The 13,238-nt window shown below is 41.5% G+C and overlaps 2 protein-coding genes across 2 annotated transcripts; both read left to right on the forward strand.

Annotated features, from left to right (window-relative positions):
* Positions 1-255: 255 nt before the first annotated feature.
* LOC311041352 (uncharacterized protein) lies at positions 256-6,277 on the forward strand (the record flags this gene model as incomplete). The annotated part of the gene is made up of 2 exons (XM_084086263.1): positions 256-1,675; positions 4,754-6,277. 2 exons carry the CDS (start codon positions 256-258, stop codon positions 6,187-6,189), a joined length of 2,856 nt encoding a protein of 951 aa, XP_083942389.1. The 3' UTR covers positions 6,190-6,277.
* Positions 6,278-9,365: 3,088 nt separating this feature from the next.
* LOC311041353 (zinc-binding protein A33-like) lies at positions 9,366-12,704 on the forward strand (the record flags this gene model as incomplete). Its single annotated transcript, XM_084086264.1, has 3 exons — positions 9,366-9,377; positions 10,896-11,054; positions 11,202-12,704. The coding sequence occupies exon 3, from the start codon at positions 11,268-11,270 to the stop codon at positions 12,702-12,704; it is 1,437 nt and encodes a 478-aa protein (XP_083942390.1). The 5' UTR covers positions 9,366-9,377; positions 10,896-11,054; positions 11,202-11,267.
* Between the last annotated feature and the right edge of the window lie 534 nt (positions 12,705-13,238).

The raw sequence follows: 13,238 nt of genomic DNA on the forward strand, positions 1-13,238 counted from the left end.
AGACAATTAATAGACGGACAGATCATTTGACAACCTGGAAGACCGACAGACTGTTTTCTGCTACATTCACCACTGAGGTAAGAAAATTATTAAAAAGTGCTAAAACTATTACTGTTACTATGAATACTAGAACCATAACTACTACTACTAATACTATTGATACTCATAATGTTATTGTTGTTTTGTCTTCTAGTATTCCTCTGTTGTAACAGCCTCAGAGAACATTCCAGATCAGGTGTGTGACCGGCAGACAAAATGGCTTCCGGTTTGACTGTTCAGAAAGAGGAGCTGACCTGTCCCGTGTGTCATGACATCTTTAAACATCCCGTTGGGCTGTCCTGTGGCCACACCTTCTGCAAAGAATGTCTGCAGGATTGGTGGATGGAAAAACCGACAAAAGAATGTCCTGTTTGTCAGAGAAGATCCTCCAAGGACCATCCTCTTCCAAACTTTGTGCTGAAGGACCTGTGTGAGAATCTCTTGAAGGAGAAAGCCCGGAGCTCCTCGTCGGTGAGCTCTGAGGTCCTCTGCACCGCACACGGCGAGAAGCTCAAGCTCTTCTGTCTGGAAGACCAACAGCCGGTGTGTGTCGTGTGTCGAGATTCTGAGAAACACGCCGGACACAAGTTCTTACCCGTGGACGAAGCGTCTGGACGTTGCAAACAGAAGGTCCAGGAATCACTGAAGCCTTTAAAGGAGAAACTGGTGGTCTTTGATAGAGTTAAAACAGATTATGACAAAACAGAAAATCACATCAAGGTTCAGGCCAGGAACACAGAGACACAGATTAAGGAACAGTTTCAGTATATTCGTCGGTTCCTACAGGAGGAAGAGGAGGCCAGGATCGGCGCTCTGCGGGAGGAAGAGGTTCAGAAGAGTCAGGAGATGAAGGAGAGGATTGAGGGTCTGAGCAGAGAAATGGAAACCCTCTCCAATGCAATCCAAGCTGCTGAGGACCAGCTGAGAGCCGACGACCACGTCTCATTCCTGCAGAACTACAAGACCACGATGGAGGGAGTCCAGCTCACTCTGCAGGACCCACCGCCGGTCTCAGGAGCGCTGATAGACGAGGCCAAACACCTGAAGAACCTGACCTTCAGAGTCTGGGACAAGATGAAGGACATTGTCTCCTACACTCCTGTCATCCTGGACCCCAACACTGCTAATCCATGTCTCATACTGTCTGATGATCTGACCAGTGTGAGATGTGTAGAAGAGTGGGAGGAGCTTCCTGACAACCCAGAGAGGTTTGACTGCTGGTGCCAAGTCCTGGGTTCTGAGGGCTTTAACTCAGGGTCTCACAGCTGGGATGTTGAGGTTGGAGACAATAAAAGTTGGACAGTAGGTGTGTGTGTGGAGTCTTTCCAGAGGAAGGGAGACATGGGGAGTGGAGACTGGTTTATACAGTTCAATGAGGGTAAGTACGCAGCATTCTCCACACCTGATGATGAGAGTACTGTTCTCTCAGTGAATCAGAAACTCCAGAGGATCAGAGTCCATCTGGACTGGGACAGAGGACAGCTGTCCTTCTCTGATCCTGATTCTAGCACACACTTACACACAGTCACACACACTTTCACTGAGAGACTGTTTCCGTTCATTTATAATGGTCATGATGACGGTCCTTCTCTGAAGATGTTACCAGGGAAGATCTGTGTCACTCTGGAAAACCACAGTTAGAACGTCTAGCGCCCAATAAAAATGCAATATAATGATCTGATATGTATTAGGAGTTACCTATGTCCATGGTAATCTGAACTAATTGGTTTATGGCACGTTATTAATTTTGAATTACATTGATATTAATTAATGTATCATTCAGTTTTGAATTGCTTCGGTATTACACGGAACAACAGATCATACTTTAGTTAACTGAATGATTCCTGATAACATGCTTTTATTTTATAGTGTATAAACGATCATTTTGTAATTATATCGGTATAATGGTGACATGTTTGATATGATTATTACTGATAACATGTTTTATATTGTAGTGTTTGTCATTTATAGATCAGGTTTGAATTCTGTAGTTTATATGTGACAGTGATGATGTCTGTTGATGTATTTGATCTTATTAAAGATGATGAGAGTAAAGTGAGTCAGACGTGTGTTTGTAACAGTCAGCATTCAGCAGATCATACACTAGATAAAAGGTTTATAAAACACATACATACAGAGAGTGGTGGACAGTAACAAAGTATATTTACTTGAGTACTGTGCTTCAGTACATTTTTGGAGCATTTATTATTTTTTTTTTGCAAGCTCATGACTTTAACATTTCATATAGAAAGATTGTATTACATTTCAAGGAAGGAAGGGAATCTTCTGACCCAAACTTAACAAAAATACATTATGAATTACCTAATTAAGTCCTGTTTCAAATCTAGTGAAAATAGCAGATCTACAAGCTTCCTTGGCCTCTAAGGACCCCTTAGCTGAGAGAGACATGAAGCAGGGATTTTGTATTTTATACATACTGTATACAAACCTTTTTCATACATGTCATAGATAGCTTCATAGACTTGTTTGTATTAACATACTCTACTTTTGTCCAGATTGGACAAAATTATTATTTTTTCATAAAAAAAAAGATACATAATAGTTTAAGTATTCAAAAGTAGGCTAGAAATTACAAAGTATATCAGATTATTGCTGTATTGAAATTAATTAATGTATTTATTTCCCAAAATAATTTAAAGATTTTCCAGAATCTATACTAGTGATAATAACAGGTCCGTGGACCCTCATCACTTTGAAAGCCACTACTTGCAGTATAGCATAGGTATATAAGTAAAAGAAAGAGATGATAGTGGCGTTTCTTTAGCCCAGCGTGCGTTGATGTATGCTCATTCATTTACGTGCATGTTTGTACATGAAGGGCTGTGTGTGTGTGTGTGTGTGTGTGTGTGTGTGTGTGTGTGTGTGTGTGTGTGTGTGTGCGTGTGTGCGTGTGTGTGTGTGTGTGTGTGTGTGTGTGTGTGTGTGTGTGATTCCTGTTATCAGAAGAAAATGAATCAAAGTCCATTTCCTTGTTTAGTCGTTCAGCCTTTTTTTCAGACTGAGGCTCACTCGTCAGTCAGAGACAGAGGACAGAGACTGATGCGACACGAGAAAACAAACCGGGAGGCAAATATCAATCGATCAATAAATACATCAATTAATATGTAACAGGGTTGTTATTGTGTTTGAAGTCCGTCAAATTGATTCCCCTTGTGGCGGGTGGTGTTTACTTAGTCACTGGAAACCGATCCGGCAGGCACGCCCCCTCATGCTGCTGCATTTCCTGGTATGGTACGTATCACACACAGCTCCGCGATTGTTCATGTATTAAGTTACAAACGCTAATTTCACTTAAATCGAAGTCTATGTCGAGTGATATGAATGTTGTGGTCATGTTTTGCAATTGTCAGTAAGTAAAACGTTTTACTGCTTTGTGTGTTGTTCTGACATTATAAGTTGCAAGGTGCAGCTTGGTATTATTGCACAACAGCAATGACGATGCCTTTTGAAATGTATTGTTTGTTCTGGTGTTTAGGGGCAGAGCTGTGTCTAAGGCTCCGTTTACACGACAACGGTCTCTAAAGAAAACGGCAAAATTAAATATCAGATGTGCCGTCCGTTTAGACGACAACGACGTTATCGGGGGGTTGAAAACGCAATAAAGTGAAACCCCCTTCCAGAGTGGACATCTTTGAAAACGCTTCGCCTCGCGTCTCTGTGTAAACATGCAAAACTGTGTTAACCAGTGTTGCCAGATCCTGTGATAGAAATAATCAACCAGGTCTATGATAACAAGTTCAAAAGAAGCGACCAGGCTACAGCTATTTGAAAATAGCTGATCTACAGCGCGTCACGATGCGACGTGTTGTGAGCTTGTAGATCTGCTATTTTCAAAAAAATAAAAAAAAAGTCTTGAGAAAAAAAGGTCATTCTGGAACATTTTTTAAATATTTGAACAATTTTAACACACATCTTGTATGGGGGTCCCTGACACAAAATATTTTCAGAAGGGGGGGTTTGTGGACAAATACATAATTTGACATGAAGATGTTTATGACCCACTGGTTTAAACAACTTTTGGAAACAAGCCCAAATAAGCAACTACACTTTAGAAACAAGTCCAAAGTTGCTTATAATAAGCGGACATGGCAACCAAACAAACAGCTGTGATAGGAAGAAGACACGTCACCGCCACCTGGCATGCACACTATAGAGTTTTAAATCACTCTTGTGTCTCCGTGTAAACACAAATTAAAAAGTGACAACGCAACGGCACTTTGACGTTTTCTGTTCTGATCCGTTGCCGTGTAAACGTGGTCTAAGTGAGTCTCACACCACCAACCACATACTGTATGTGTTGTTGTTGTCTAACAGAGTTGGCAATACGTGCTGTGAACCTGAGAGAAGTTGTGACGTCGTCAATCTGCTGAGAGTGAGACAAAAAATAGGGGTCCCGGGTTACAAATATACGGACAACTCATTTGAACAACCTGGCAGACCGACAGACTGTTATCTCCTACAATCTACACTGAGGTAAGAACAGGGAGATTATAAAAAAGTGCTAAAACTATTACTGTTACTGAATACTACAGCCACCACTACTACTACTATTATTATAACTACTACTACTATACGTTATAGTAACCTCTACTACCATTGATACTCATAATGTCATGGTTGTTGTTTTGTCTTCTAGTATTCCTCTGGTGTAACAGCCTCAGAGAACATTCCAGATCAGGTGTGTGACCGGCAGACAAAATGGCTTCCAGTTTGACTGGTCAGGAAGAGGAGCTGACCTGTCCCGTGTGTCATGACATCTTTAAACATCCCGTTGTGCTGTCCTGTGGCCACAGCTTCTGCAAAGACTGTCTCCAGGATTGGTGGACGGAAAGACCAACAAAAGAATGTCCTGTTTGTCAGAGGAGATTCTCCAAGGACCATCCTCATACAAACTTTGCGCTGAAGAACCTATGTGAGAACCTCTTGAAGGAGAAAGGCCGGAGCTCCTCGTCGGTGAGCTCTGAGGTCCTCTGCACCGCACACGGTGAGAAGCTCAAGCTCTTCTGTCTGGACCACCAACAGCCGGTGTGTGTCGTGTGTCGAGATTCAGAGAAACACACCGGACACAAGTTCTTACCCGTGGATGAAGCGTCTGGACGTTGCAAACAGAAGGTCCAGGAATTACTGAAGCCTTTAAAGGAGAAACTGGAGGTATTTGATAGAGTTAAAAAAGATTACAATAAAACAGAAAATTACATCAAGGTTCGGGCCAGGAACACAGAGACGCAGATTAAGGAACAGTTTCAGAATATTCGTCGGTTCCTACAGGAGGAAGAGGAGGCCAGGATCGGCGCTCTGCAGGAGGAAGAGGCTCAGAAGAGTCAGGAGATGAAGGAGAGGATTGAGGGTCTGAGCAGAGAAATGGAAACCCTCTCCAATGCAATCCAAGCTGCTGAAGACCAGCTGAGAGCCGACGACCACGTCTCATTCCTGCAGAACTACAAGACCACAATGGAGGGAGTCCAGCTCACCCTGCAGGACCCACCGCCGGTCTCAGGAGCGCTGATAGACGAGGCCAAACACCTGAAGAACCTGACCTTCAGAGTCTGGGACAAGATGAAGGACATTGTCTCCTACACTCCTGTCATCCTGGACCCCAACACTGCTCATCCATGTCTCATCCTGTCTGATGATCTGACCAGTTTGAGACGTGTTGTAGAGGAGCAGCAGCTTCCTGACAACCCAGAGAGGTTTAACCACTGGCGCCAAGTCCTGGGTTCTGAGGGCTTTAACTCAGGGTCTCACAGCTGGGATGTTGAGGTTGGAGACAATGAACTCTGGCACGTAGGTGTGTGTGTGGAGTCTATCCAGAGGAAGGGAGTCACAGTGGGTGGATGCTGGTTTATAGTGTTCTATGCGGGTAAATACATAGCTTTCTCCCCATCAGGGCCTGATGTTAAGGGTACTGTTCTCTCAGTGAATCAGAAACTCCGGAGGATCAGAGTCCAGCTGGACTGGGACAGAGGACAGCTGTCCTTCTCTTATCCTGATTCTAACAGACACCTACACACCTTCACACACACTTTCACTGAGAGACTGTTTCCATACGTTGATAATAATCACACTGGTGGTACGTCTCTGAAGATGTTACCAGGGAAGATCAGTGTCACTCTGGAAAACCACAGTTAGAACGTCTAGTCAAATAAAAAATCTATATATTGATCTGATATTGATTAGGAGTTTATGACACGTAATTAATTATACATTTTTAATTACATAGGATATTTAATTAATGCCATCATTCATTTTTGAATTGCTTTGGTATTATAGAGACAGACAGACAGACAGACAGACAGACAGACAGACCGATCATGCTTTAGTTAAACAGATAAAACAATTCCCGATAACAATTTAATTTTGTAGTGTATAAACGAAACAGTGAATTGTTTGATATTATTATTACTGATAACATGTTTTATATTGTAGTATTTGTCATTCATGGTTCATGTTTGAATTCTGTTTCTATGTGACAGTGATGCTGTCTGTTGATGTATTTGATCTTATTAAAGATGATGAGAGTAAAGTGAGTCAGATGTGTGTTTGTAACAGTCAGCATTCAGCAGATCATACACTAGATATGAGGTTTATAAAACACATTCATACACAGAGTGGTGGACAGTAACTAAGTACCTTTACCTGAGTACTGTGCTTCAGTACATTTTAGGAGCATTTATTATTATATATATTTTTGAAAGCTCATGACTTTCACATTTCAAATAGAAATATTGTATTTTTTTCTCCATTAAAATCTCCCTCGTGAGGCCTTCAGAATCTTAATTGAATCCACTTGCTGTTGAAGTGAATGGGGCCGATAATAAGATTGGCAGGTTCTTTAACCAATCAGACTTCGAGTTTGCCCTGCTGGGCGTATTCTTTCAGGTATCAGGGCCTTCCAGCTGGCTTACCTGATGACGTTAAAATCTTGCTTGCATCCCATGGCTGGGAAGAAATGTTGTCCAATGAGACAAGAGAACTGATTTATTCAAACTTCTGCTGCGGGTTTGTTGTTGTCGTCTCTTTAGTTGTTTGGCAGTGACAGTTCCAGTTCTCAGGCAAAGATTTATTTTTTCATTGTAGTTGAAAAGGCTTTAGAAATGTGAGAGAAAAACACCTGCCATGGATCACTGGAGTGGATAAAAAAAAAAAACTTTTTATACACGTTTGAAGGACCATGACAAAGACTTTTTTGGTAAAACTGAATGTCATGAAACCTTTAAGACATATGCAAGAAATACGACTGGACAGACTGGACTCTCAGCATTGGCCTCTCAGCATGGCAATCGAGAAGGACCTTTTATTGGAATTAAAGCACACAGTACTGCACGACCGCGTCATTGGAACTTTTTCTGAAGAAAGAAAGAAGGATGGACTTTGTCTTCAAATGATGAACACATGAGCAGCCATGGTAAGTTTAATCGATCTTTATATTATTTTTTTATTGATCGTTTTATAGGCTGTATAGGTTGTTGCTGCCGATGTGTGACCGAGTCTCAAGTTCAGTGGCCCTGGCTGTGCCCTGAGCTGTGTGCGTGTGTGCATGTGTGTGTGTGTGTGTGTGTGTGTGTGTGTGTGTGTGTGTGTGTGGTCGGTCCACTCCCAGCAGCTTGTCTGGGATATGTGACAAAGCCTGTTGAATCCTGAGTGTGTTCCACTTCCACATATTTTTTTTGCGTGCTTTCTTGTTGTATTTGAAAAAAATACTGGTTGTGACCAGGGTTGCCAGATCTGCTTATTATAATTTCCCCGCCAGATTTTATTTGAAAATAGCAGATCTACAAGCGCAGAACGCGTCGCATCGCGACGCGTTCTGAGCTTGTAGATCTGCTATTTTCAAATAGCTGATGTATATGTTAAAGTGCTCATGTGGCCCATAGTTGCTTCTTTTGGGCTGGTTTTCCTAGACCTGGTTGCTTGTTTCTCTCACAGAATCTGGCAACACTGGTAGTGACTGTGATTTGTTATTGTGTTGGGCTATGCTGGTGCAGCCAGCATCCTGTCATGCTACTTACTGCGCAATATTGGCAGATTGTTGTGGATTTTTGCAATCATGGGGGCTATACAAACGTCTCTATAATATATTTCAATTGTAACTCTCAAAAGTATTAAGCTTTATGTTGAATCAGGTTATTCCACTCGGTGTTGTTGTTGCCTGGTTTTGTCGAATGACACTGTAATAACGTGAATCAATGCGCGATTCTTACCTTATGATTTCTAAAAAAAACTCCGACATCTGCACTCAATGGAGTAAATGTTTTGTACCGAATGAACCAAATTAAAGTATCAAAAAACAACAACAAAATGTAACAAAACCCAGAAAAAAAACGTAACGCATGCATGCAAAATTCATGTGTATTTTGGGTTAATCAATGAAATGCTCCCTTTTATTTTCCCTCTGGTGTACTGTAACTGCGCCCCTTGTGGCGGGTGATGTTTATATTAGTCAGTGGTGGAAAAAGTACTCAAATTCTTTACTTAAGTAAAAGTACCAATACTGCAATATAGAAATACTCTGTTACAAGTAAAAGTCCAGAAATCAAAAAGTAAAAGTACAAAAGTATTGGCATCAAAATGTACTTAAAGTATCAAAAGTAAAAGTACACAAATATTTGAAAATGGCAGATCTACAAGCTTGCAACGTGTCGCATCGCGACACGTTTATTCATGCCTGGGAGCAACAGTACAACCAGTCATCTACAAGCAAATGAACTTTGATTTATTGGTGTGTGTGTGTGTGTGTGTGTGTGTGTGTGTGTGTGTGTGTGCGTGTGCGTGTGTGTGTGCGTGTGTGTGAAAAGAGATTCACTCGTCAGTCAGTCAGAGACAGAGGCTGATGCGACACGAAAAACAAACCGAGAGGCAAATATCAATCGATTGATCAATAAATAGATCAATTAATACGTAACAGGGTTGTTATTGTGTTTGAAGTCCGTCAACATTCATGTGTATTTTGGGTTAATCTATACAGGGCTCCCTTTTATTTTCCCTCTGGTGTAACAGCGCCCCTTGTGGCGGGTGGTGTCCATATTCACTGGCTGAGCCATATAAGGAGAGTTGCGTCACCTCCGTTCACTTCATCGGACCAGGTTCTACATAGCCTTCTATTGGTTAATAGTGACAAAGCCCTGAACCGGAAGTTTACGGAATGCAATGAAGTCTATGAGTCTATGAGCTTATGTAACTATTTCCAGTTGACATGAACCACGTGACCGACGCGACGCTGTTTCTGCCTCCTCATTGGCGGAACTCTCTAATACAAGGCTCTGGTCACTGGAAACCAACAGCCCCGCCCCCTCTTGCTGCTGCATTTCCTGGTAAAGGTACGTGTCACACACAGCTCCGCGATTGTTCATGTATTAAAGTTACAAAACGCTAATTTCACTTAAATCAAAGTATCTGTCGAGTGATATGAATGTTGTGGTAATGTTTCGCAATTGTCAGTAAGTTAAATATTGTTCTGCGTGCTTTGTGTGTCATTCTGGGAAATGCCCATAAGTCCGGACGGCCCCACCTCTTCAGGAAACACTACCCTTCCTCTTTGCCTGGCCTACTTGTTGTTAACTAGTTGTACGAACTCTTGTTTTATTGTTGTATTGTTTCATTGGATCTTGTTTAGTCGATACACTTATTTGTTTTAGCTCCTGCTCATTTGATTTTGCTTATTCGTCTCATCTGTTTAAGAAAGTAGGTAGCTGATATATTGCACTTTTACCTTAGTGCTAGGTATACTCTTGGTTGCTTGTTTTCGCAGAAAATGCACTTAAGACTTCTTAATTAGTAATTAGTAGTTTTTTTGCCTACCTATGTTGAATGCACTTATTGTAAGTCGCTTTGGATAAAAGCGTCTGCTAAATGACTGTAATGTAATTAGTCCGACTACGTGGCTTCCACGTGTGGTTAGGGTTTGGTATCGGGTTGGTAACCGTCGGAATAATGAGCCGTCGGTATATTGACGCGGACCCTGTTGTTCTGACATGATAAGTTGCAAGGTGCAGCTTGGTATTATTGCACAACAGCAATGACGATGCCTTTTGAAATGCATTGTTTGTTCTGGTGTTTAGGGGCGGAGCCGTGTCTTAAGCAGTGGTGGAAAAAGTACTCAAATGTTTTACTTGAGTAAAAGTATCAATACTGCAATGCAGAAGTACTCCGTTACAAGTAAAAGTCCGGAATTAAAAATGTACTTGAGTAAAAGTACAAAAGTATTGGTATCAAAATGTACTTAAAGTACCAAAGTTAAAGTACTAAAATGTTTGAAAATAGCCTAGGTATAGAATATGGCTAAAGTTGATGTATGTTTTATAATGTAATCATTTATATCTGAAAAGTAACTACTAACTAAAGTTTTCAAATAATTGTAGTGGAGTAAAAGTACAATATTTGCCACCGAGATGTAGTGAAGTAGAAGTAAAAGTATATACAATTGGAAATACTCGTAAAAAGTACCTACAAATTGTACTTAAGTACAGTTCTTGAGTAAATGTACTTAGTTACTTTACACCACTGGTCTTAAGTGAGTCACACAACCAACCACATACAGTACTGTGTGTGTTGTTGTTGTCTGACAGGTACGTTTTGTGAAGGGAAACATGTTCATTGTTGTATTCATGATTTAAATTTTATATCAATTCATTGTTGTATTTTCTAAAATGCTAGAAAACAGGTTCATGGCTAAATCCATGTCAATTAATTCATGTTGGTTATTTTTTTGTTGTTGAATATTGTACTGAATATTGTAATTCAACCCTCTTATGATGCTGCATTTCCTGTTATTGGGCAGAGCTGTGTCTAAGTGAGTCTCACACCACCAACCACATACTGTATGTGTTGTCTAACAGGTTTGGCAATACAAGCTGTGAACCTGAGAGAAGTTGTGGCGTCGTCATTCTGCTGGGAGTGAGCCAAAAGTTATTAGTCCCGGGTTATAAAGAGACGGACAGATCATTTGAACAACCTGGCAGACCGACAGACTGTTATCTCCTACAATCTCCACTGAGGTAAAAACAGGAAGATTATGAAGAAGTGCTAAAACTATTATCGTTACTGAATACTACGACCACTACTACTACTACTATTATAACTACTACTATTATAACTACTACTACTATTGATACTCATCATGTTTTTGTTGTTTTGTCTTCTAGTATTCCTCTGCATGTTGTAACAGTCTCAGAGAACATTCCAGATCAGGTGTGTGACCGGCAGACAAAATGGCTTCCCGTTTGACTGTTCAGAAAGAGGAGCTGACCTGTCCCGTGTGTCATGACATCTTTAAACATCCCGTTGTGCTGTCCTGTGGCCACAGCTTCTGTAAAGACTGTCTGCAGGAATGGTGGATGGAAAAACCGACAAAAGAATGTCCTGTTTGTCAGAGAAGATCCTCCAAGGACCATCCTCTTCCAAACTTTGCGCTGAAGAACCTGTGTGAGAACCTCTTGAAGGAGAAAGCCCGGAGTTCCTCGTCGGTGAGCTCTGAGGTCCTCTGCACCGCACACGGTGAGAAGCTCAAGCTCTTCTGTCTGGACGACCAACAGCCGGTGTGTGTCGTGTGTCGAGATTCAGAGAAACACGCCGGACACAAGTTCTTACCCGTGGACGAAGCGTCTGGACGTTTCAAACAGAAGGTCCAGGAATCACTGAAGCCTTTAAAGGAGAAACTGGAGGTCTTTGATAAAGTTAAAACAGATTACGACAAAACAGAAAATCACATCAAGGTTCAGGCCAGGAACACAGAGATGCAGATTAAGGAACGGTTTAAGAATATTCGTTGGTTCCTACAGGAGGAAGAGGAGGCCAGGATCGGCGCTCTGCGGGAGGAAGAGGCTCAGAAGAGTCAGGAGATGAAGGAGAGGATTGAGGCTCTGAGCAGAGAAATGGAAACCCTCTCCAATGCAATCCAAGCTGCTGAGGACCAGCTGAGAGCCGACGACCACGTCTCATTCCTGCAGAACTACAAGACCACGATGGAGGGAGTCCAGCTCACTCTGCAGGACCCACCGCCGGTCTCAGGAGCGCTGATAGACGAGGCCAAACACCTGAAGAACCTGACCTTCAGAGTCTGGGACAAGATGAAGGACATTGTCTCCTACACTCCTGTGATCCTGGACCCCAACACTGCTAATCCATTGCTCATGCTGTCTGACGATCTGACCAGTATGAGATATTTAGAAGAGGAACAGCAGCTTCCTGACAACCCAGAGAGGTTTGACCACTGGGGGTATGTCCTGGGTTCTGAGGGCTTTAACTCAGGGTCTCACAGCTGGGATATTGAGGTTGGAGACAATACAAGCTGGGCAGTAGGTGTGTGTGGGGAATTTTACCAGAGGAAGGGACACACAGGGAGTGGATACTGGCTTATAGTGTTTTATTATGGTGAATACACAGAAACCTCCTCATCAGGGCCTGATGATGATGATGTTGAGGGTACTGTTCTCTCAGTGAATCAGAAACCCCGGAGGATCAGAGTCCAGCTGGACTGGGACAGAGGACAGCTGTTCTTCTCTGATCCTGACTCTAACACACACCTACATACCTTCACACACACTTTCACTGAGAGACTGTTTCCATTCATTTATAATTATGATCATGGTCCTTCTCTGAAGTTGTTACCAGGGAAGATCTGTGTCACTCTGGCAAACCACAGTTAGAACGTCTAGTGTCCAATAAAAAAAGGGATATATTGATTTGATATTGATTAGGAGTTACCTATGTCCATGGTAATAAGAAGGGATTGGTTTATGACATTGGTTATGACAGACAGATCATGCTTTAGTTAAACAGATACAATGATTCCTAATAACATACTTTTATTTTGTAGTGTATAAACAATCATTTTGTAATTATGTTGGTATAATGGTGACATGTTTTATGTGATTATTACTGATAACATGTTTTATATTGTAGTGTTTGTCATTCATGGTTCATGTTTGAATTCTATAGTTTCTATGTGACAGTGATGATGTTTGTTGATGTATTTGATCTTATTAAAGATGATGAGAGTAAAGTGAGTCAGACGTGTGTTTGTAACATCAGCATTCAGCAGATCATACACTAGATATAAGGTTTATAAAACACATATATGCAGAGAGTGGTGTAAAGTAACTACATTTATTTGAGTACTGTGCTTCAGTACATTTTTGGAGCATTGATTTTTCAATTTTGCAAGCTCATGACTGTAACTT

Source organism: Gymnoscopelus microlampas (genome assembly GCF_963454915.1).
Source record: "Gymnoscopelus microlampas genome assembly, contig: SCAFFOLD_116, whole genome shotgun sequence".
NCBI classification, from domain to species: domain Eukaryota; kingdom Metazoa; phylum Chordata; class Actinopteri; order Myctophiformes; family Myctophidae; genus Gymnoscopelus; species Gymnoscopelus microlampas.